Source organism: Scyliorhinus torazame, chromosome 16 (genome assembly GCF_047496885.1).
Source record: "Scyliorhinus torazame isolate Kashiwa2021f chromosome 16, sScyTor2.1, whole genome shotgun sequence".
In the NCBI taxonomy this organism is placed as follows: Eukaryota; Metazoa; Chordata; class Chondrichthyes; order Carcharhiniformes; family Scyliorhinidae; genus Scyliorhinus; species Scyliorhinus torazame.
This window is the reverse complement of record NC_092722.1, coordinates 197,764,140-197,786,637: the sequence shown is the minus strand read 5'-3', so window position 1 is coordinate 197,786,637 and position 22,498 is coordinate 197,764,140. Positions and strand designations below refer to the sequence as shown.

Genomic DNA, 22,498 nt, shown 5'->3' with positions numbered 1-22,498 from the left:
TAATGAGCGCTGGATTACAATGAGCACTGGATTACAATGAGTCCTGGATTATAATGAGCCCTGGATTATAATGAGCACTGGATTATAATGGGCCCTGGATTATAATGGGACCTGGATTATAATGAGCGCTGGATTATAATGAGCCCGGGATTATAATGAGCCCTGGATTATAATGAGTCCTGGATTATAATGAGCCATGGATTATAATGAGCACTGGATTATAATGGGCCCTGGATTATAATGAGTCCTGGATTATAATGAGCCCGGGATTATAATGAGCGCTGGATTACAATGAGCACTGGATTACAATGAGTCCTGGATTATAATGAGCCCTGGATTATAATGGGCCCTGGATTATAATGGGACCTGGATTATAATGAGCGCTGGATTATAATGAGCCCTGGATTATAATGAGCCCTGGATTATAATGGGCCCTGGATTATAATGGGCCGTGGATTATAATGGGCCCTGGATTATAATGGGACCTGGATTATAATGAGCCCTGGATTATAATGAGCACTGGATTATAATGGGCCCTGGATTATAATGAGCCCTGGATTATAATGAGCCCTGGATTATAATGAGCCCTGGATTATAATGAGGCCTGGATTATAATGAGCCCTGGACTATAATGCGCTGGATTATAATGAGCACTGGATTATAATGAGCCCCGGATTATAATGAGCGCTGGAATATAATGAACCCTGGATTATAATGAGGCCTGGATTATAATGAGCCCTGGACTATAAGGTGCGCTGGATTATAATGGGGCCTGGATTATAATGCGCCCTGGATTATAATGAGCCCTGGATTATAATCAGCGCTGGATTATAATGAGCCCTGGATTATAGTGAGCCCTGGATTATAATGAGTCCTGGATTATAATGAGCGCTGGATTATAATGAGCGCTGGATTATAATGAGCCCTGGATTATAATGAGCACTGGATTATAACGAGTCCTGGATTATAATGAGCCCCAGATTATAATGAGCGCTGGATTATAATGAGCCCCAGATTATAATGAGCCCTGGATTATAATGAGCCCCGGATTATAATGAGCACTGGATTATAACGAGTCCTGGATTATAATGAGCCCCAGATTATAATGAGCGCTGGATTATAATGAGCGCTGGATTATAATGAGCACTGGATTATAATGAGCCCTGGATTATAATGAGTCCTGGATTATAATGAGCCCTGGATTATAATGAGCGCTGGATTATAATGAGCGCTGGATTATAATAAGCACTGGATTATAATGAGCCCTGGATTATAACGAGTCCTGGATTATAATGAGCCCTGGATTATAATGAGCACTGGATTATAACGAGTCCTGGATTATAATGAGCCCCAGATTATAATGAGCGCTGGATTATAATGAGCGCTGGATTATAATGAGCACTGGATTATAATGAGCCCTGGATTATAATGAGCGCTGGATTATAACGAGTCCTGGATTATAATGAGCCCTGGATTATAATGAGCACTGGATTATAACGAGTCCTGGATTATAATGAGCCCCAGATTATAATGAGCGCTGGATTATAATGAGCCCCGGATTATAATGAGCCCTGGATTATAATGAGCCCCGGATTATAATGAGCCCTGGATTACAATGAGCCCTGGATTACAATGAGCCCCGGATTATAATGAGCCCTGGATTACAATGAGCCCTGGATTACAATGAGCCCCGGATTATAATGAGCGCTGGATTATAATGAGTGCTGGATTATAATGAGCCCCGGATTATAATGAGCTCTGGATTATAATGAGCCCTGGATTATAATGAGCGCTGGATTATAATGAACCCTGGATTATAATGAGCCCTGGATTATAATGAGCGCTGGATTATAATGAACCCTGGATTATAATGAGCCCTGGATTATAATGAGCCCCGGATTATAATGAGCCCCGGATTATAATGAGCGCTGGATTATAATGATCCCTGGATTATAATGAGCGCTGGATTATAATGAGCCATGGATTATAATGAGCCCTGGATTACAATGAGCCCTGGATTATAATGAGCCCTGGATTACAATGAGCCCTGGATTACAATGAGCCCCGGATTATAATGAGCGCTGGATTATAATGAGCCCTGGATTACAATGAGCCCTGGATTACAATGAGCGCTGGATTATAATGATCCCTGGATTATAATGAGCCCTGGATTATAATGAGCCCTGGATTATAATGAGCTCCGGATTATAATGAGCCCTGGATTATAATGAGCCCTGGATTATAATGAGCTCCGGATTATAATGAACCCTGGATTATAATGATCCCTGGATTATAATGAGCCCTGGAATATAATGAGCCCTGGATTATAATGAGCCCCAGATTATAATGAGCCCTGGATTACAATGAGCCCTGGATTATAATGAGCCCCAGATTATAATGAGCCCCGGATTACAATGAGCCCCGTATTACAATGAGCCCCGTATTACAATGAGCCCCGGATTATAATGAGCCCCGGATTACAATGAGCCCTGGATTACAATGAGCCCTGGATTACAATGAGCCCCGGATTATAATGAGCCCCGGATTATAATGAGCGCTGGATTATAATGAGCGCTGGATTACAATGAGCCCTGGATTACAATGAGCCCCGGATTACAATGAGCCCCGGAATATAATGAGCCCCGGATTACAATGAGCCCCGGATTACAATGAGCCCCGGAATATAATGAGCCCCGGATTACAATGAGCCCTGGATTACAATGAGCCCCGGATTACAATGAGCCCTGGATTACAATGAGCCCTGGATTACAATGAGCCCCGGATTACAATGAGCCCCGGAATATAATGAGCCCCGGATTACAATGAGCCCCGGATTACAATGAGCCCCGGAATATAATGAGCCCCGGATTACAATGAGCCCTGGATTACAATGAGCCCCGGATTACAATGAGCCCTGGATTACAATGAGCCCCGGATTATAATGAGCCCCGGATTACAATGAGCCCTGGATTGTGATTCCGAGGGTGTTCCCTCAAGCAGGGCCTTACCAGGTTGGTCACATCTCTTAATTGAATGAATCCATCCTTGGCTATGGAAGCCAAACACTGCTGATTAGCAGAGATGTAGAGGAATCCGGGACCCAGCTGGTGACCCTCTACCTTGGTCTGGGTGATCAAGCCAAATGTATCATTTGATGTACCCTGGAGAGAGAGAGAAAGAGAGAGGGAGTGAGGCAGGTTGGTGGCCCTGCCCTGTGTAATGTAAGTGCACAAAGTGTGGTACATAAATTTGGTGAACAACAAGTACAAATAGTCATGTGGGAATATGATGTTGGAGCAGGAACAGAAACATGGGTTAAAAATGGTGCACATCGGGTGTTGGTGTACATCCTTGTTCAGTGTTCAGAGAGTAGAGTAGAGAAACAGGGAGCTGGATTGAGAAAACAGAGAATCCTGGACAATCTCAGCAGGTCTGGGTGAGTCTTTGTCAAAGTTGCCAGTACTGATTTGGGAAGACATTTCAGTGGTTAAAAGAGAGGGGGCTGGACTTTTCAGCTCCTGGGGACTCGATAGTCAGGGGCACAGATAGGAGATTTTGTGGGAGCGTGAGAGACTCACGTTTGGCATGTTGCCTCCCAGGTGCAAGGGTACGTGATAGAACATAGAACATAGAACATAGAACAATACAGCGCAGTACAGGCCCTTCGGCCCACGATGTTGCACCGAAACAAAAGCCATCTAACCTACACTATACCATTATCATCCATATGTTTATCCAATAAACTTTTAAATGCCCTTAATGTTGGCGAGTTCACTACTGTAGCAGGTAGGGCATTCCACGGCCTCACTACTCTTTGCGTAAAGAACCTACCCCTGACCTCTGTCCTATATCTATTACCCCTCAGTTTAAGGCTATGTCCCCTCGTGCTAGCCATTTCCATCCGCGGGAGAAGGCTCTCACTGTCCACCCTATCTAACCCTCTGATCATTTTGTATGCCTCTACTAAGTCTCCTCTTAACCTTCTTCTCTCTAACGAAAACAACCTCAAGTCCATCAGCCTTTCCTCATAAGATTTTCCCTCCATACCAGGCAACATCCTGGTAAATCTCCTCTGCACCCGTTCCAAAGCCTCCACGTCCTTCCTATAATGCGGTGACCAGAACTGTACGCAATACTCCAAATGCGGCCGTACCAGAGTTCTGTACAGCTGCAACATGACCTCCTGACTCCGGAACTCAATCCCTCTACCAATAAAGGCCAACACTCCATAGGCCTTCTTCACCACCCTATCAACCTGGGTGGCAACTTTCAGGGATCTATGTACATGGACACCTAGATCCCTCTGCTCATCCACACTTTCAAGAACTTTTCCATTAGCCACATATTCCACATTCCTGTTTTTCCTTCCAAAGTGAATCACCTCACACTTCTCTACATTAAACTCCATTTGCCACCTCTCAGCCCAGCACTGCAGCTTATCTATATCCCTCTGTAACCTGCTACTTCCTTCCTCACTATCGACAACACCACCGACTTTAGTATCGTCTGCAAATTTACTCACCCACCCTTCTGCGCCTTCCTCTAGGTCATTGATAAAAATGACAAACAGCAACGGCCCCAGAACAGATCCTTGTGGTACTCCACTTGTGACAGAACTCCATTCTGAACATTTCCCATCAACCACCACCCTCTGTCTTCTTTCAGCTAGCCAATTTCTGATCCACATCTCTAAATCACCCTCAATCCCCAGCCTCCGTATTTTCTGCAATAGCCTACCGTGGGGAACCTTATCAAACGCTTTGCTGAAATCCATATACACCACATCAACTGCTCTACCCTCGTCTACCTGTTCAGTCACCTTCTCAAAGAACTCGATAAGGTTTGTGAGGCATGACCTACCCTTCACAAAGCCATGCTGACTATCCCTGATCATATTATTCCTATCTAGATGATTATAAATCTTGTCTCTTATAATGCCCTCCAAGACTTTACCCACTACAGACGTGAGGCTCACCGGTATATAGTTGCCGGGGTTGTCTCTGCTCCCCTTTTTGAACAAAGGGACCACATTTGCTATCCTCCAGTCCTCTGGCACTATTCCTGTATCCAATGATGACATAAAAATCAAAGCCAATGGTCCAGCAATCTCTTCCCTGGCCTCCCAGAGAATCCTAGGATAAATCCCATCAGGCCCCGGGGACTTATCTATTTTCAGCCTGTCCAGAATTGCCAACACCTCTTCCCTACTTACCTCAATGCCATCTAATCTATTTACCTGGAGCTCAGCATTCTCCTCCACAACATTATCTTTTTCCTGAGTGAATACTGACGAAAAATATTCATTTAGTATCTCGCCTATCTCTTCAGACTCTACACACAACTTCCCATCCCTGTCCTTGACTGGTCCTACTCTGTCCCTAGTCATTCGCTTATTCCTGACATACCTATAGAAAGCTTTTGGGTTTTCCTTGATCCTTCCTGCCAAATACTTCTCATGTCCCCTCCTTGCTCGTCTTAGCTCTCTCTTTAGATCCTTCCTCGCTACCTTGTAACTATCCATCGCCCCAACTGAAACTTCACACCTCATCTTCACATAGGCCTCCTTCTTCCTCTTAACAAGAGATTCCACTTCTTTGGTAAACCACGGTTCCCTCGCTCGGCACCTTCCTCCCTGCCTGACCGGTACATACTTATCAAGAACACGCAATAGCTGATCCTTGAACAAGCTCCACTTATCCAGTGTGTCCAAAACTTGCAGCCTACTTCTCCACCTTATCCCCCCCAAGTCACGTCTAATGGCATCATAATTTCTCTTCCCCCAGCTATAACTCTTGCCCTGCGGTGTATACTTATCCCTTTCCACCCTTAACGTAAACGTCACCGAATTGTGGTCACTGTCCCCAAAGTGCTCACCTACCTCCAAATCCAACACCTGGCCTGGTTCATTACCCAAAACCAAATCCAATGTGGCCTCACCTCTTGTTGGCCTGTCAACAAACTGTGTCAGGAAACCCTCCTGCACACACTGAACAAAAAACGACCCATCTAATGTACTCGAACTATATCTTTTCCAGTCAATATTTGGAAAGTTAAAGTCTCCCATAATAACTACCCTGTTACTTTCGCTCATATCCAGGATCATCTTCGCCATCCTTTCCTCTACATCCCTAGAACTATTTGGAGGCCGATAGAAAACTCCCAACAGGGTGACCTCTCCTTTCCTGTTTCTAACCTCAGCCCATACTACCTCGGAAGATGAGTCCCCATCTAGCATCCTCTCCGCCACCGTAATACTGCTCTTGACTAGCAGCGCCACACCTCCCCCTCTTTTGCCTCCTTCCCTGAGCTTACTAAAACACCTAAACCCCGGAACCTGCAACATCCATTCCTGTGCCTGCTCTATCCACGTCTCCGAAATGGCCACAACATCGAAGTCCCAGGTACCAACCCATGCTGCCAGTTCCCCTACCTTATTTCGTATACTCCTGGCATTGAAGTAGACACACTTCAAACCACCTACCTGAACACTGGCCCCCTCCTCCGACGTCAAATCTGAGCTCCTGACCTCTATACTCTCATTCTCCCTTACCCTAAAACTACAATCCAGGTTCCCATGCCCCTGCTGCATTAGTTTAAACCCCCCCAAAGAGCACTAACAAATCTCCCCCCCAGGATATTTGTGCCCCGCAGGTTCAGATGTAGACCATCCTGTCTGTAGAGGTCCCACCTTCCCCAGAAAGCGCCCCAGTTATCCAGAAATCTGAATCCCTCCCGCCTGCACCATCCCTGTAGCCACGTGTTTAATTGCCCTCTCTCCCTATTCCTCATCTCACTATCACGTGGCACGGGCAACAACCCAGAGATAACAACTCTGTTTGTTCTAGTTCTGAGCTTCCATCCTAGCTCCCTGAAAGCCTGCCTGACATCCTTATCCCCTTTCCTACCTATGTCGTTAGTGCCAATGTGGACCACGACTTGGGGCTGCTCCCCCTCCCCCTTAAGGACCCGGAAAACACGATCCGAGACATCACGTACCCTTGCACCTGGGAGGCAACATACCAAACGTGAGTCTCTCACGCTCCCACAAAATCTCCTATCTGTGCCCCTGACTATAGAGTCCCCAATTACTAATGCTCTGCTCCTCTCCCCCCTTCCCTTCTGAGCAACAGGGACAGACTCTGTGCCAGAGGTCTGTACCCCATGGCTTACCCCTGGTAAATCGTCCCCCCCACAAGTATCCAAAGCGGTATACTTGTTTCTCAGGGGAACGACCGCAGGGGATCCCTGCACTGACTGTTTTTTCCCCGTCCCTCTTACAGTTACCCATCTATCTCCAATCTTTGGTGTAACTAATTCCCTGAAGCTGCTATCTATGACCCCCTCTGCCTCCCGAATGATCCGAAGTTCTTCCAACTCCAGCTCCAGTTCCCTAACTCGGTCTTGGAGGAGCTGGAGATGGCAGCACTTCCTGCAGGTAAAATCAGCAGGGACACTAACGGCATCCCTCACCTCAAACATCCTGCAGGAGGGACATTGCACTCCCTTCCCTGCCATTCCTCTAACTTTCTACCAAGATCTGGCTAACAACTAAATTTAAAAAAAAATTTTATATATAAAAAAAAATAAAGAATAAAAATTATTAATAACAATAATAAAATATGTGATGTCTCGGATCGTGTTTTCCGGGTCCTTAAGGGAGAGGGGGAGCAGCCCCAAGTCGTGGTCCACATTGGCACTAACGACATAGGTAGGAAAGGGGACAAGGATGTCAGGCAGGCTTTCAGGGAGCTAGGATGGAAGCTCAGAACTAGAACAAACAGAGTTGTTATCTCTGGGTTGTTGCCCGTGCCACGTGATAGTGAGATGAGGAATAGGGAGAGAGAGCAATTAAACACGTGGCTACAGGGATGGTGCAGGCGGGAGGGATTCAGATTTCTGGATAACTGGGGCTCTTTCTGGGGAAGGTGGGACCTCTACAGACAGGATGGTCTACATCTGAACCTGAGGGGCACAAATATCCTGGGGGGGGAGATTTGTTAGTGCTCTTTGGGGGGGTTTAAACTAATGCAGCAGGGGCATGGGAACCTGGATTGTAGTTTTAGGGTACGGGAGAATGAGAGTATAGAGGTCAGGAGCACAGATTTGACGTCGCAGGAGGGGGCCAGTGTTCAGGTAGGTGGTTTGAAGTGTGTCTACCTCAATGCCAGGAGTATACGAAATAAGGTAGGGGAACTGGCAGCATGCGTTGGTACCTGGGACTTCGATGTTGTGGCCATTTCGGAGACGTGGATAGAGCAGGCACAGGAATGGATGTTGCAGGTTCCGGGGTTTAGGTGTTTTAGTAAGCTCAGAGAAGGAGGCAAAAGAGGGGGAGGTGTGGCGCTGCTAGTCAAGAGCAGTATTACGGTGGCGGAGAGGATGCTAGATGGGGACTCATCTTCCGAGGTAGTATGGGCTGAAGTTAGAAACAGGAAAGGAGAGGTCACCCTGTTGGGAGTTTTCTATAGGCCTCCAAATAGTTCTAGGGATGTAGAGGAAAGGATGGCGAAGATGATTCTGGATAAGAGCGAAAGTAACAGGGTAGTTATTATGGGAGACTTTAACTTTCCAAATATTGACTGGAAAAGATATAGTTCGAGTACATTAGATGGGTCGTTTTTTGTACAATGTGTGCAGGAGGGTTTCCTGACACAATATGTTGACAGGCCAACAAGAGGCAAGGCCACGTTGGATTTAGTTTTGGGTAATGAACCAGGCCAGGTGTTGGATTTGGAGGTAGGAGAGCACTTTGGGGACAGTGACCACAATTCGGTGACGTTTACGTTAGTGATGGAAAGGGATAAGTATACCCCGCAGGGCAAGAGTGATAGCTGGGGGAAGGGCAATTATGATGCCAATAGACGTGACTTGGGGGGGATAGGTTGGAGAAGTAGGCTGCACGTGTTGGGCACACTGGATAAGTGGAGCTTGTTCAAGGATCAGCTACTGCGTGTTCTTGATAAGTACGTACCGGTCAGGCAGGGAGGAAGGCGTAGAGCGAGGGAACCGTGGTTTACCAAAGAAGTGGAATCTCTTGTTAAGAGGAAGAAGGAGGCCTATGTGAAGATGAGGTGTGAAGTTTCAGTTGGGGCGATGGATAGTTACAAGGTAGCGAGGAAGGATCGAAAGAGAGAGCTAAGACGAGCAAGGAGGGGACATGAGAAGTATTTGGCAGGTAGGATCAAGGAAAACCCAAAAGCTTTCTATAGGTATGTCAGGAATAAGCGAATGACTAGGGTAAGAGTAGGACCAGTCAAGGACAGGGATTGGAAGTTGTGTGTGGAGTCTGAAGAGATAGGCGAGATACTAAATGAATATTTTTCGTCAGTATTCACTCAGGAAAAAGATAATGATGTGGGGGAGAATGCTGAGACCCAGGCTATTAGAATAGATAGCATTGAGGTACGTAGGGAAGAGGTGTTGGCAATTCTGGACAGGCTGAAAATAGATAAGTCCCCGGGGCCTGATGGGATTTATCCTAGGATTCTCTGGGAGGCCAGGGAAGAGATTGCTGGGCCTTTGGCTTTGATTTTTATGTCATCATTGGCTACAGGAATAGTGCCAGAGGACTGGAGGATAGCAAATGTGGTCCCTTTGTTCAAAAAGGGGAGTAGAGACAACCCCGGCAACTATAGACCGGTGAGCCTCACGTCTGTAGTGGGTAAAGTCTTGGAGGGGATTATAAGAGACAAGATTTATAATCATCTAGATAGGAATAATATGATCAGGGATAGTCAGCATGGCTTTGTGAAGGGTAGGTCATGCCTCACAAACCTTATCGAGTTCTTTGAGAAGGTGACTGAACAGGTAGACGAGGGTAGAGCAGTTGATGTGGTGTATATGGATTTCAGTAAAGCGTTTGATGAGGTTCCCCACGGTAGGCTATTGCAGAAAATACAGAGGCTGGGGATTGAGGGTGATTTAGAGATGTGGATCAGAAATTGGCTAGCTGAAAGAAGACAGAGGGTGGTGGTTGATGGGAAATGTTCAGAATGGAGTTCAGTTACAAGTGGCGTACCACAAGGATCTGTTCTGGGGTCGTTGCTGTTTGTCATTTTTATCAAAGACCTAGAGGAGGGCGCAGAAGGGTGGGTGAGTAAATTTGCAGACGACACTAAAGTCGGTGGTGTTGTCGACAGTGTGGAAGGATGTAGCAGGTTACAGAGGGACATAGATAAGCTGCAGAGCTGGGCTGAGAGGTGGCAAATGGAGTTTAATATAGAGAAGTGTGAGGTGATTCACTTTGGAAGGAATAACAGGAATGCGGAATATTTGGCTAATGGTAAAGTTCTTGGAAGTGTGGATGAGCAGAGGAATCTCGGTGTCCATGTACATAGATCCCTGAAAGTTGCCACCCAGGTTGATAGGGTTGTGATGAAGGCCAATGGAGTGTTGGCCTTTATTGGTAGAGGGATTGAGTTCCGGAGTCATGAGGTCATGTTGCAGCTGTACAAAACTCTGGTACGGCCGCATTTGGAGTATTGCGTACAGTTCTGGTCACCGCATTATAGGAAGGACGTGATGGCTTTGGAGCGGGTGCAGAGGAGATTTACCAGGATGTTGCCTGGTATGGAGGGAAAATCTTATGAGGAAAGGCTGAAGGACTTGAGGTTGTTTTCGTTGGAGAGAAGAAGGTTAAGAGGAGACTTAATAGAGGCATACAAAATGATCAGGGGGTTAGATAGGGTGGACAGTGAGAGCCTTCTCCCGTGGATGGAAATGGCTGGCACGAGGGGACATAACTTTAAACTGAGGGGTAATAGATATAGGACAGAGGTCAGAGGTAGGTTCTTTACGCAAAGAGTGGTGAGGCCGTGGAATGCCCTACCGGCAACAGTAGTGAACTCACCAACATTGAGGGCAGTTAAAAGTTTATTGGATAAGCATATGGATGATAATGGCATAGTGTAGGTTAGATGGCTTTTGTTTCGGTGCAACATCGTGGGCCGAAGGGCCTGTACTGCGCTGTATTGTTCTATGTTCTATGCTCTGGGTGTGTTTTCCAGGAAGCTATCCCAGCACCTTCCTACTCGCCCCCACCTTTCCCCAGAAAATGGTAGATTGACCCACACTGAAATCAGCTGCCCACCTGAAATCCAAAACAAAATCGTATACAGAAAGGTAAACATCTTACATCAAAACAGCACCTCCAGGGTGGCACGTTGGCGCAGTGGTTAGCGCTGCTGCCTCACGGTGACGAGGTCCCGGGTTCGAATCCCAGCCCAGGAACACTGTCCGTGTGGAGTTTGCACATTCTCCCCGTGTCTGCGTGGGTCTCACCCCCATAACCCAAAGATGTGCAGGGTAGGTGGACTGGCCACGCTAAATTGCCCCTTTTAAAAAACAATTGAGGCTGCTGGAATAGGATAGTGTCAGCTTGGATTTACAAAGATGCCTTCAGGACAAACAACGCGTTGATAAAAGGGTTTTATTTGAGATTGGGCGATGGTGGGCGGTGAGGTTCCCCAAGGATTAGGATTGCTGATTTTCTTGATATATATAAATAAGATATTGGAACAGAGTAAAAATCTGTCAATGATATTGAACTTTGGAGTGGCCAACAGTAGTTCTGATACTAATTAACTGTAACATGAAATAGATCGGCCAGCGCAATGGGCAGAGAAGTGGCAGATGGAATACAATAGAGATGCCTGAGGCAATGCATCTCGGAAGAAGGGGCAGGAAGAGGCAACATAGACATATTGGTACATTGTGTGGAGAGACAGAGATACCTGGGGGTTCAGGTACACATATCTTTGAAGGTGGAAAGTCAGACTGAGAGTAATATAGGCTCTTGAGCTTCATGTATGGAGGTATTGAGGACAAAAACAGTGAGGTTATGCTCAACTTTGATAAAGCTTTGATTAGGTAACAACTGGATAAAAGCTGTTCCCATTAGTCGATAGGACCAAAACTAGGGGACAGCAAGGACAAGAGTGGAGAGAGAGAGGGAGAGAGCAGGGAGAATGAGAGAACAGGTATACATCTCACAGGTACCCTCATGATCTTGTATTTATAGATGGTCCGTGTCAGAGTGCAGTATGCATAGATGTGTTGCTCAGTGTCCAGGACTGCAGAGGTCAGAGGCATCTCGGTCTGGCAGTGTTGTTTCCGAATAGCAACGTTATTCATCATTCCACGGTGATCGATAGTCGCAGGAGAAGCTGGGAAATAAATTAACATTGGGAGATCATTCAGTACAAGCCAAGTAACATTGAATGTTTTAATACTAGCCAGTCCCAATTGCCAGGCACAAGCCAAGTACGGCTGAATGAACTTGAATTTTATATAAAAGCAAATAACTGTGTATACTGGAATCGGAAACAAAAACAGAAAATACTGGAAAACTGCAGCAGGTCTGACAGTGTCTGTGGAGAGAGGAGGGAGCGAACGTTTCGAGTCTGAATGGCTCTTTGTCGAAGCTGGAGAGAACTGGAAATAGAGACAGATTTATACTGTCGTGAGGGGGGTGCGTGGAGCGGTGGGGCTGGCTAGGGGCCGGTGATAAGTGGAGATGTCGTGGACAGAAAGACAAAAGGAATGTTAATAGAGGTGATTAAGGCTAAGAAGGGGCTGATAGTGGCACAGGGCTGGTTTAGCTCACTGGGCTAAATCGCTGGCTTTGAAAGCAGCACGGTTCAATTCCCGTACCAGCCTCCCCGAACAGGTGCCGGAATGTGGTGACTAGGGGCTTTTCACAGTAACTTCATTGAAGCCTACTTGTGACAATAAGCAAATTTCATTTCATTTCATAACAAGATTAGAATGTGTGAGTGGCAGAACAAAGGTGAGCAGTGTGTTAAAGGACAATTAGAAACAGGGAACAGACGGAGTGTGGGGAGGGGAGGGGGGAACAACGGTGAGAGGAAAACAGGCCAATGGAAGAAATAAGATAAATTGATAGAAATGTGATGGAGGAGAGAGTTCACAGGCTGAAGTTGTTGAACTCAATGTTAAGTCCGGAAGGCTGTGACGTGCCTAATCAGAAGATGAGGTGCTGTTCCTCCTGTTTGCGCTGGGCTTCACTGGAACATTGCAGCAGGCCAAGGACGGACATGTGGGCGTGAGAGCCGGACAGTGAGTTAAAATGGCAGCAACAGGAACGTCTGGGTCCTGCTTGGGGACGGACCAGAGGTGTTCTGCAAAGTGGTCACCCAGTCTGCGTTTCGTCTTGAATTTCTATAGCGTCAATCACTGGGAATGCACCAATCAAAGAGATTTAAATGAACATCTTAAAAGGGGAAAAAGAGATAGAGAGGTGGAAGGATTTAAGGGGGAGTTTCCAGAGCTTAGGAACCAGCCTCTCTATTTCTCCAGTCTTCTTTTACTAACAGCTTTCTCCTAACCTGAGTTGACACCCTGAGAGACAATGTCACAAGCTGTGGTATTCCTTTAGTACTTTATACAAGAACACAGGATACAGGAGCAGTCAGCCCATCCCAGCAAACCTGCTCCACCATTCAATATGACCATCGGTGATCTGATCATGGCTTTCAACACTTTCCTGCTTCCCCACCAACCCACCACTCCTCTGTAAATCAGAAATCTGTCTCACTCAGCCTTGTATATGCTCAATGACCCAGTCGCGCTGCTCTCTGAGGCAGGGAATTGCAAACATTGAAAACTCTCTGACAAAATCAATTACTCCTAATTTCCATCCTTAATGGAAGTCCACTTATTTAAAAACTATGCACTTGCTAATCGATTCACCCTCGAGGAGAAACAACTTTTTAACATCTCCCCCATAAAGTCCCCTCAGAATATTATGGGCGGGATTCTCCCTCCTGGGGACTAAGGGTGGGACACTCTCAGCCCAGGGCCAGGCAGGAGAATCCCCGCGACCAGCGCGAATCGTGCTACGTCGCCCGACGCAATTCTTCGCAGAGCGGGGAATCCGCGCCATTGGGGCCGTTCTACGTGGCCACCCCACCGATTCTCGGCCGGATGGGCCGAGCGGCCGTCGCAAAAAACCCGAGTCCCGCCGGGAGGGGGACTGGGGGGATCGACCCATGAGGGAGGGCCTTCATTGTGGCCTGGCCCGCGATCGAGGCCTACCGTTCGGCGGTCCGACCTCTCGAGCTGGGGGCCTCACTGGGCTAAATCGCTGGCTTTGAAAGCAGACCAAGGCAGGCCAGCAGCACGGTTCAATTCCCGTACCAGCCTCCCCGAACAGGCGCCGGAATGTGGCGACTAGGGGCTTTTCACAGTAACTTCATTTGAAGCCTACTTGTGACAATAAGCGATTTTCATTTCATTTCATTTCCTTTCTTCCGCGCCGGCCCATTTAGCCCTATCCAATGTTGCGTTTGGGCCGGCCTGGAGAAGGGAGCCACTGTGCATGTGCGGACCCCACGGTGCCCAGTCGACACCGGGATCAGCAGCTGGAGCAGCGAGGGCCGCTCCAGCGCCGTGCTGGCCCCCTGTAGGGGCCAGAATTGCTGATCCTGAGGCCATGTTGACACCGTCGAGAAAAGCGACGGCGTTTCCGACGGCGTCAACACTTAGCTCAGGATCAGGGAATCCCGAGCTAAGCCTCCACGCCTGCCGGAAAACAGATGGGAATCCCTCCAGACTTTTTCCTAGAAAGTCCGGGGTGATTCTCCGTCTTCAAGGGGTCTGCGTGTTCCGCAGCTCCGGCTTCCGGCAGGGCCCTGCAGTTACAGCTGCCCGGCCGCGCAGGTGCACGGTGGCTAACACGGGTCTGCGCATATGCACGGCGGCCGTCTTCGCGCTGGCCCCCGCGCAACATGGTGCCGCCCTACAGGGACCCAGCGCGGAGGAACATAGCCCCCCCCCGGAACGAGCATGCCTGCCGATCGGTAGCCCCCGATCGTGGGCCTGGCCAACGTGGAGGCCCCGCTCCCAGAGTCAGATCCTCCCACCCCCCCATAATGACAGCCCCCGCAGCCAAAACGCCGAGGTCCCGCTGGGTGGAACCACATGTGAAATACGCCGGCGGAACTCTTCGGGCACTCGGCCCATCGAGTGCGGAGAATCGCCGTGGGGCCCGCTTTCAACGGCCCCCCACCGGCGCCGCATCGATCACGCACACACGACTGCTGGGGATCCTCCTGTACCCGGAGAATCGTGCGCCGGTGTGGGAGCCTGTTTTGGGTTCCCGCCCTATATTGTTCTCTGCCCCTGCGCCAAGCTCGATTTTGGCGTGGCGGGTTGGAGAATCCTGCCCAATATGTTTCGATGAAATCGCCTCTGATCAGTATAAGCAGCACGATAGCTCAGCGGTTAGCACTGTGACTTCACAGCGCCAGGGTCCCAGGTTCGATTCCCGGCTTGGGTCACTGTCTGTGCGGAGTCTGCACGTTCTCCCCGTGTCTGCGTGGGTTTCCTCCGGGTGCTCCAGGTTCCTCCCACAAGTCCCGAAAGACGTGCTGTTGGTGAATTGGACATTCTGAATTCTCCCTGTGTACCCGAACAGGCGCCGGAATGTGGCGACTAGGGGCTTTTCACAGTAACTTCATTGCAGTGTTAATGTAAGCCTACTTGTGACAATAAAGATTATTATGACTATTACTATTCTTTTTACCAGTGCCCACTCAGTGATCCTCACTCTTCTTGATCTTTCGTGGCCTACTGCTAGGTGGAGGCAGCTTGCTGATTTCCACGCGCTGTAGCCTTTGATGCCCTTGGCGGACATCCTCTGGAGGGCCTGGAGCCAGAGGACCCCGGCCGATGTACCGGTAACACAGGCACTGCCAGGCCACCCTGTTCTGCCCGCTGCCCTGGAGATGCGATAGTGTCAGGACGGGGCGGGGGGGGGGGGGGGGGGCGGAATTCAGAAGAACTGGAGCCGCAATCTCTTTGTTGGCAGGGCCCAGGTTGGCCTCCAGCACTTCCTCCTCCCTGACGGTGCCCATAGGGTCCTGGAGGACACCATGGGACAGAGGGGCAGCTGGAATGAGATCCAGAAGCCTCGGATTAATCTGGCTCTGCCAGTCCTGGCACCTCCCCATTGTCAGCACCATGATGTCGACACCCTCAGCGATACTCCTCAGTCACTGGGCCACGCTCTGCAGTACCTCAGCAATGTCCACCTGTGTCTGGGACATGTCCTTCAGCGACTGGGACATGATGTCGAGGCCCTCAGTCATGGTCGTCACAGACTGAGCCCTGCCCTGGACCCCACCACTCAAGTTGCGAACGTCATGCTCCAGGGTCCCCACTGCGGACACCACCCAGCAGTGTTGGCCTCGGTGGCCTTTGGGACTCCTCCACTCGGCTGTGCACTCGCTGGACTGTCGCTGGCGTCCCCTCCTGAATCTCACAGCCGTGTCCCAGCGTCTGTATCCGCTCTGGGATAACCTTATCCAGAGGCTTGGCAACTGGCTGGGACCTGGCTGAGTCCTGGGATCCAGCAGCCCTCCGGCCGCTGACTCCTGTGGGTGTTCCTGCCTCCACCGGATGTGCCTCAGCAACTGTGCGATGCTCACCAGTTGTGCCCCAGAAGCCTGCCCACTTTGTCACCCACCGAGTTGTGTGTCCCCGCTGCTGGAATGTGTGGGTGACAGCTGTGATGCCTCGATGGTCCCCTCGGAGGTCTCCTCCAGGGTGTTCTCTTGGGTGGCGGTGGGTGGGGTGGGCGGACAATGACTCCGGAGGGCCCGACCTCATCGTCCTGCCAGGCAATGGACATGTGGTCAGTGAGAGGGAAGGATAATTTTGTCTGGCATGAACTTGAGGCAGGGATCTGGATGACGAGCAGTTGATTCTTACCTCGCTGTCGGAGACTGCTCTCTGCTCGGGCGATTTCCAGGGCCCATTCTGTGGCGATATAGGGCTGGTTATCTCAGTGGGCTAAACAGCTGGCTTGTAATGCAGAACAGGGCCAGCAGCACGGGTTCAATTCCCGTACCGGCCTCCCCGAACAGGCGCCGGAATGTGGCGACTAGGGGCTTTTCACAGTAACTTCATTGAAGCCTACTTGTGACAATAAAAGATTATTATTATATCATGGCTGTGTTGTAATTCACCGACTGACCACTAGGAGTCTCACTAGTACATAAGTGAATGTTAGAGTCAGTTGACCTCGGACTGGCTGGAGGAAGTTGAAGAGAGAGGTTGCTTTTACTGTTTTTCAGCTGTTGTCTTGTATATAGTCAACCCACAGTTAATGTTAATAAATCGTTTATAACTTTAGCTATAAATGTTCTTGTAATAAATCAGGCTGACAAGAACATTGCACATTCCTCATCGGTGTTAGCACTCGAATCTCTCGGTTTGCTCCCCCTGGCTTGGCCCTATCCCAGCCATCTTCTCCTGCAGGGACAAAGAGAGGACATTGTGAGCCGTTGGATCAGGGGGGTCTATAGCAGGTGGCATGTGTGGGCACCGCACCTGGACATGAAAGGGTTGTGCTGGAGGTTGCTGCCAAGGAGTTCTGAGGATCAAGTTTGAAGATTGGATGTGGGAGGGTGCGAGGTGTCAGCTCATCGTTAGTGGGGGTGGGGGGGGGGGCAGAATTTGAGGGGTGACAGGCGGGCTTGATGCCAGGAGGGAGGTGGTAATTTACCCTTGCAGCTCGATGGAGGTCGTTGGTCTTCTGCCGACATTGACGCTGGTCCTCCTGGTCACACTGCCCACACTGCCAGCCGCTGCCACTGCCTCCCAGGTGGTATTGCTGACCCTGCTGCTGGTCCTCTGACCCCCTCGGGGGGGACAGGATGTCCCGTCTCACATCAAGAGGCCTGGAGTTGAAATCAGCCATGATTGAATGGTGGAGTGGACTCGATGGGCCGAATGGCCTTACTTCCGCTCCTATGTCTTATGGCCAGGTCGGTATCCCCAAAGCGAGGAGCAGGTCTGCGCTGCTATGTTTGTGTGCTGACTGGGAGTGAGTGGTGAGGGAGCGTTAAAAGCAGCTCCTGCTCGTTAACGGTGAGACGCTGAGGCACTGGGCGGATCAGACAGCGTGACAGCCAGTGATGGCGAGAAGCTCGTGAGGGCTCATTTTTGGCACTAAGTGCTGATGATCACTGGCTGCGATCTGGACAATGCGACCTTCACGAAACTCTCTGCCAAACGTGCCGAATGAATCGCGCCTGATCATCTCTGAGGTATGGACTGACTTGTGACGAGGGTATCAGGAGCCCTCACCCCACACTGAGGACAAGTATCTTGCTCTGCTTAATCAGCTCACAAACAGAAGGTTGCAAATGTGGTGGAAATACATTTGGACTTTAACCTATTCAACAAACTGACTAATGTTAATTTGTCAGCTGTTTAAAGAGTTTAATCCAAAATTAACCTCGACAATCTCAGGCGCTGAGCATAACTTTACATTTGTAATCAGCAGACAGATAGTGCCTTTTGTGAGGGCCATGAAGAATCCAGCACGAGTTTTAAGGATACAAAGTAATAACATTTATTTACTATAACATATATACATAACAGTAGCAGTAACTTCCCTTGCTGCACACTCCTTCCTGCTGGTTCCTGAACTGGCCAGCTTATTTATACTAGGAGTTTCTCCGCCCCCCTCATTGGGGAAGCTCATACTCCCATAGGATTGTGGGATAGTCATTAGTCCCCAGCCAATGGTAAGTAGGCAGGTTATAACAGACAGAGAGAGAGAGAGAGAGAGAGAGACAGAGAGACAGAGAGAGAGAGACAGAGAGAGAGAGAGAGACAGAGACAGTTTTGTAAGGGCCACGAAACATAACAGTAGCAGTAACTTCCCTTGCTACCTTCTCCTTCCTGCTGGTTCCTGAACTGGCCAGCTTTATTTATACTAGGAGTTTACTAATGGTTTCTCCACCCCCCTCATTGGGGAAGCTCATACTCCCACAGGATTGTGGGATAGTCATTAGTCCCCAGCCAATGGTAAGTACATAGAACAGTACAGCACAGAACAGGCCCTTCAGCCCTCGATGTTGTGCCGAGCATTGTCCGAAACCAAGATCAAGCTATCCCACTCCCTGCCATTCTGTTGTGCTCCATGTGCCTATCCAATAACCCCTTGAAAGTTCCTAAAGTGTCTGACTCCACTATCACAGCAGGCAGTCCATTCCACATCCTAACCACTCTGAGTAAAGAACCTACCTCGGACATCCCTCCTATATCTCCCACCCTGAATCTTATAGTTAATCTTATAGCCCCCTTGTAACAGCTACATCCACCCGAGGAAATAGTCTCTGAACGTCCACTCTATCTATCCCCCTCATTATCTTATAAACCTCTATTAGGTCACCTCTCATCCTCCTCCGCTCCAAAGAGAAAAGCCCTAGCTCCCTCAACCTTTCCTCATAAGACCTATCCTGCAACCCAGGCAGCATCCTGGTAAATCTCCTTTGCACCCTTTCCAATGCTTCCACATCCTTCCTATAGTGAGGTGACCAGAACTGCACACAATACTCCAAATGTGGTCTCACCAGGGTCATGTATAGTTGCAGCATAACCCCGCGGCTCTTAAACTTAAGCCCCCTGATAATAAACTCTAACACACTATACGCCTTCTTCAAGGCTCTATCCACTTGAGTGGCAACCTTCAGAGATCTGTGGACATGAACCCCAAGATCTCTCTGTTCCTCCACATTCCTCAGAACCCTGCCATTGACCCTGTAATCCGCATTCAAATTTTTTCTACCAAAATGAATCACCTCACACTTATCAGGGTTAAACTCCATCTGACATTTTTCGGCCCAGCTCTGCATCCTATCAATGTCTCTTTGCAGCCTACAACAGCCCTCCACCTCATCCACTACTCCACCAATCTTGGTGTCATCAGCAAATTTACTGACCCACCCTTCAGCCCCCTCCTCCAAGTCATTGATAAAAATCACAAATAGCAGAGGACCCAGCACTGATCCCTGTGGTACACCGCTGGTAACTGGTCTCCAGTCTGAAAATTTTCCATCCACCACCACCCTCTGTCTTCTATGTGATAACCAGGCAGGTTATAACATCCCTCCCCCCCAAAGTCCAAGGAATCCACCGAAGACCCTGGCGAAGGAGGGCGTCAAACTCGTTTGGCCGCAGGTCGGACGCCATTTGCACGCGGCGCTGGATCAGGCGGCGTGTAACGAGACGGAGACCGGCGCTTCCGTGATGAACGGTGCAACGGTTGTACATCCACGGCCCGTGGACCCGAGGATTCTCCCTCTGATGCGTCCTGTGTCTCCATCTCGGAGTCAGAGTCTGCTGCCTCCGTCATGTCAGCGTCTCTATCTCCATTTGGTTCTGTAGCGACGTGCGCAGGCTTTGAGTGAGGCACCAGAGGAAGATTTTGAGGACTACCTTCCCTTGTCTCTGGTCTCTGCGGCTGTAGAAATGAGCTCCGGGGGCGGGGAATCTTTTGAGGGGATGATCTTCTGGACCGGACGTGGTCTACATGTTTTCGCTGGAGACGACCCTGGGCTTGCACTTGGTAAGATATAGGGCCCGTTTGGCGAAAGATTACACCAGGAACCCATTGGGCACCACCAGCAAAATTCCGAACGAACACTGGGTCACCGGGCGCAAACTGCCGAATCGGCCGATGCCGAGAAAATCCCGGTCCCTGCCGTTCTTGTGTGCGGCGTACATTTTCGCCAATGTCCGGGAAAACCAGACTAAGGCGGGTGCAAAGTCTCCGGCCCATTAGGAGTTCTGCGGGAGCTACCCCAGTCACTGCATGGGGGGTGGTTCTGTACGTAAACAAAAAGCGAGCCAGTCTCGTGTCCATTGATCCGGAAGACTGCTTCTTTAGGATGTCTGCACTGCGCGCTCTGCCAACCCATTTGAAGCCGGGTGGTAAGGGGCAGTGCGGATATGGCGGATGCCATTCATCTTTGTGAACCTAGCAAACTCCTCACTCGTGAATGGAGTGCCGTTATCCGTGACCAGCACCTCGGGGAGGCCATGCGTACTAAACGATAAACGCATCTTTTCAATTGTTGCGCAGGACGTTGTCCCCTGCATCTTATGTACCTCTAGCCATTTGGACTGGGCGTCAATTAGTAAAAGGAACATGGATCCTTGAAAAGGGCCTGCGAAATCTGCATGCAAGCGTGCCCAAGGCCGCCCTGGCCATTCCCAGTGATGTAGGGGCGCGGCCGGCGGAAGCTTCTGATGCTCCTGGCAAATGGAGCAGTTTTGGGCCTCCTTCTCAATGTCGGTGTCGAGGCCTGGCCACCAGACATAACTCAGGGCCAACATTTTCATTTTGGTCACGCCTGGATGCCCATTGTGCAAGTCCCTTAGTATCAGCTCCTGGCCTTTTTCCGGGACAATCACACACGTCCCCCACAAGAGGATGCCGTCTTCCACGCTGAATTCTGACAGCTTGGAGGAAAATGCCCGCAACTCGCCTGGGAGCTGTCTATGCTGCCCACCATACAGGACTATGTGCCGAACCTTTGACAGGACTGGCTCCGTCTGGGTCCACTCACGGATCTGTGATGCCGTGTCAGGCAAGGTGTCCATAAAATTTAGAGTTGCAACCACCTCACCGGTCGTGGGGGTCAACATGGGGCCGGTCGATAAAGGCAATCGGCTCAGTGCGTCGGCATTTGCTATCTGCGTACCTGGTTTGTGCTCCAGAGAATACTCGTATGCAGCAAGCAACAAAGCCCAGCGCTGGATCCGTGCAGAAGCAATGGGCGGTATTGGCTTATCCTCTCTGAAGAGTCCCAGCAGGGGCTTATGATCAGTCACGATAGTGAAATGGCGGCCGTACACGTACTGGTGGGAGCGTTTCACCGCAAAAACCACTGCCAGGCCCTCCTTCTCGATCTGCGCGTACTTTTTCTCCGCTGCAGTCAATGTGCGGGAGGCGAAAGCTATCGGTCGCTCGGCCCCGTTCTCCATCTTGTGGGACAGGACGGCCCCAATACCATACGGGGATGTATCACATGTGACGAGCAAAGGCTTTCCCGGATCATAGTGGGTTAGTAACCCAGACGACGACAATTGTTGCTTTACCCGCCGGAAAGCGGTTTCTTGCGGCTGACCCCAAACCCAGGTGTGATTTTTCTTTAGCAGCAGGTGCAAAGGGGCCAGCGTAGTTGCCAGATTGGGGAGGAACTTCCAGTAATAGTTTACGAGACCGAGAAAAGAACGAAGATGCAAAGTGTCAGTCGGGGTGGGGGCATGTTGAATTGCACGCACCTTCTCTGCGACGGGGTGCAGACCTTCGCGGTCCACCCGATAACCTAGGTAGACTACTTCCTTTGCCTGAAATACGCACTTTGTGCGACGTAAACGGACTCCAGCCTCCGAAAGGCGACTAAGGACAGCCTCCAGATTTTCCAAATGTTCTTGCTCCGACGTCCCTGTAATCAAAACGTCATCTAGGTAGACAGCCACACATGGTAAACCTCTCAAAATGCCCTCCATAACACGTTGAAAAATTGCGCAGGCAGAGGATACTCCAAAGGGCAACCGTGTATATTCATACAGGCCCCGGTGTGTATTAATCGTTACATATGGTCGGGAGGCAGGGTCCAGCTCCAACTGCAGGTAGGCGTGACTCATATCTAATTTTGTGAACGAGAGTCCACCTGCA

General features: G+C 49.6%; 1 protein-coding gene across 1 annotated transcript in view; it reads right to left on the bottom strand.

The window, feature by feature from the left end:
- cfap43 (cilia and flagella associated protein 43) overlaps nt 1-22,498 on the bottom strand; it is a 313,462-nt gene that overhangs the window by 136,986 nt on the left and 153,978 nt on the right. Inside the window, exons 14-15 of the mRNA XM_072479757.1 lie at nt 11,998-12,164; nt 3,009-3,161 (exon numbers count right to left, since the gene is read on the bottom strand). Of these exons, the coding sequence (XP_072335858.1) occupies nt 3,009-3,161; nt 11,998-12,164 (320 nt within the window). The remainder of the gene's footprint in view (nt 1-3,008; nt 3,162-11,997; nt 12,165-22,498) is intronic.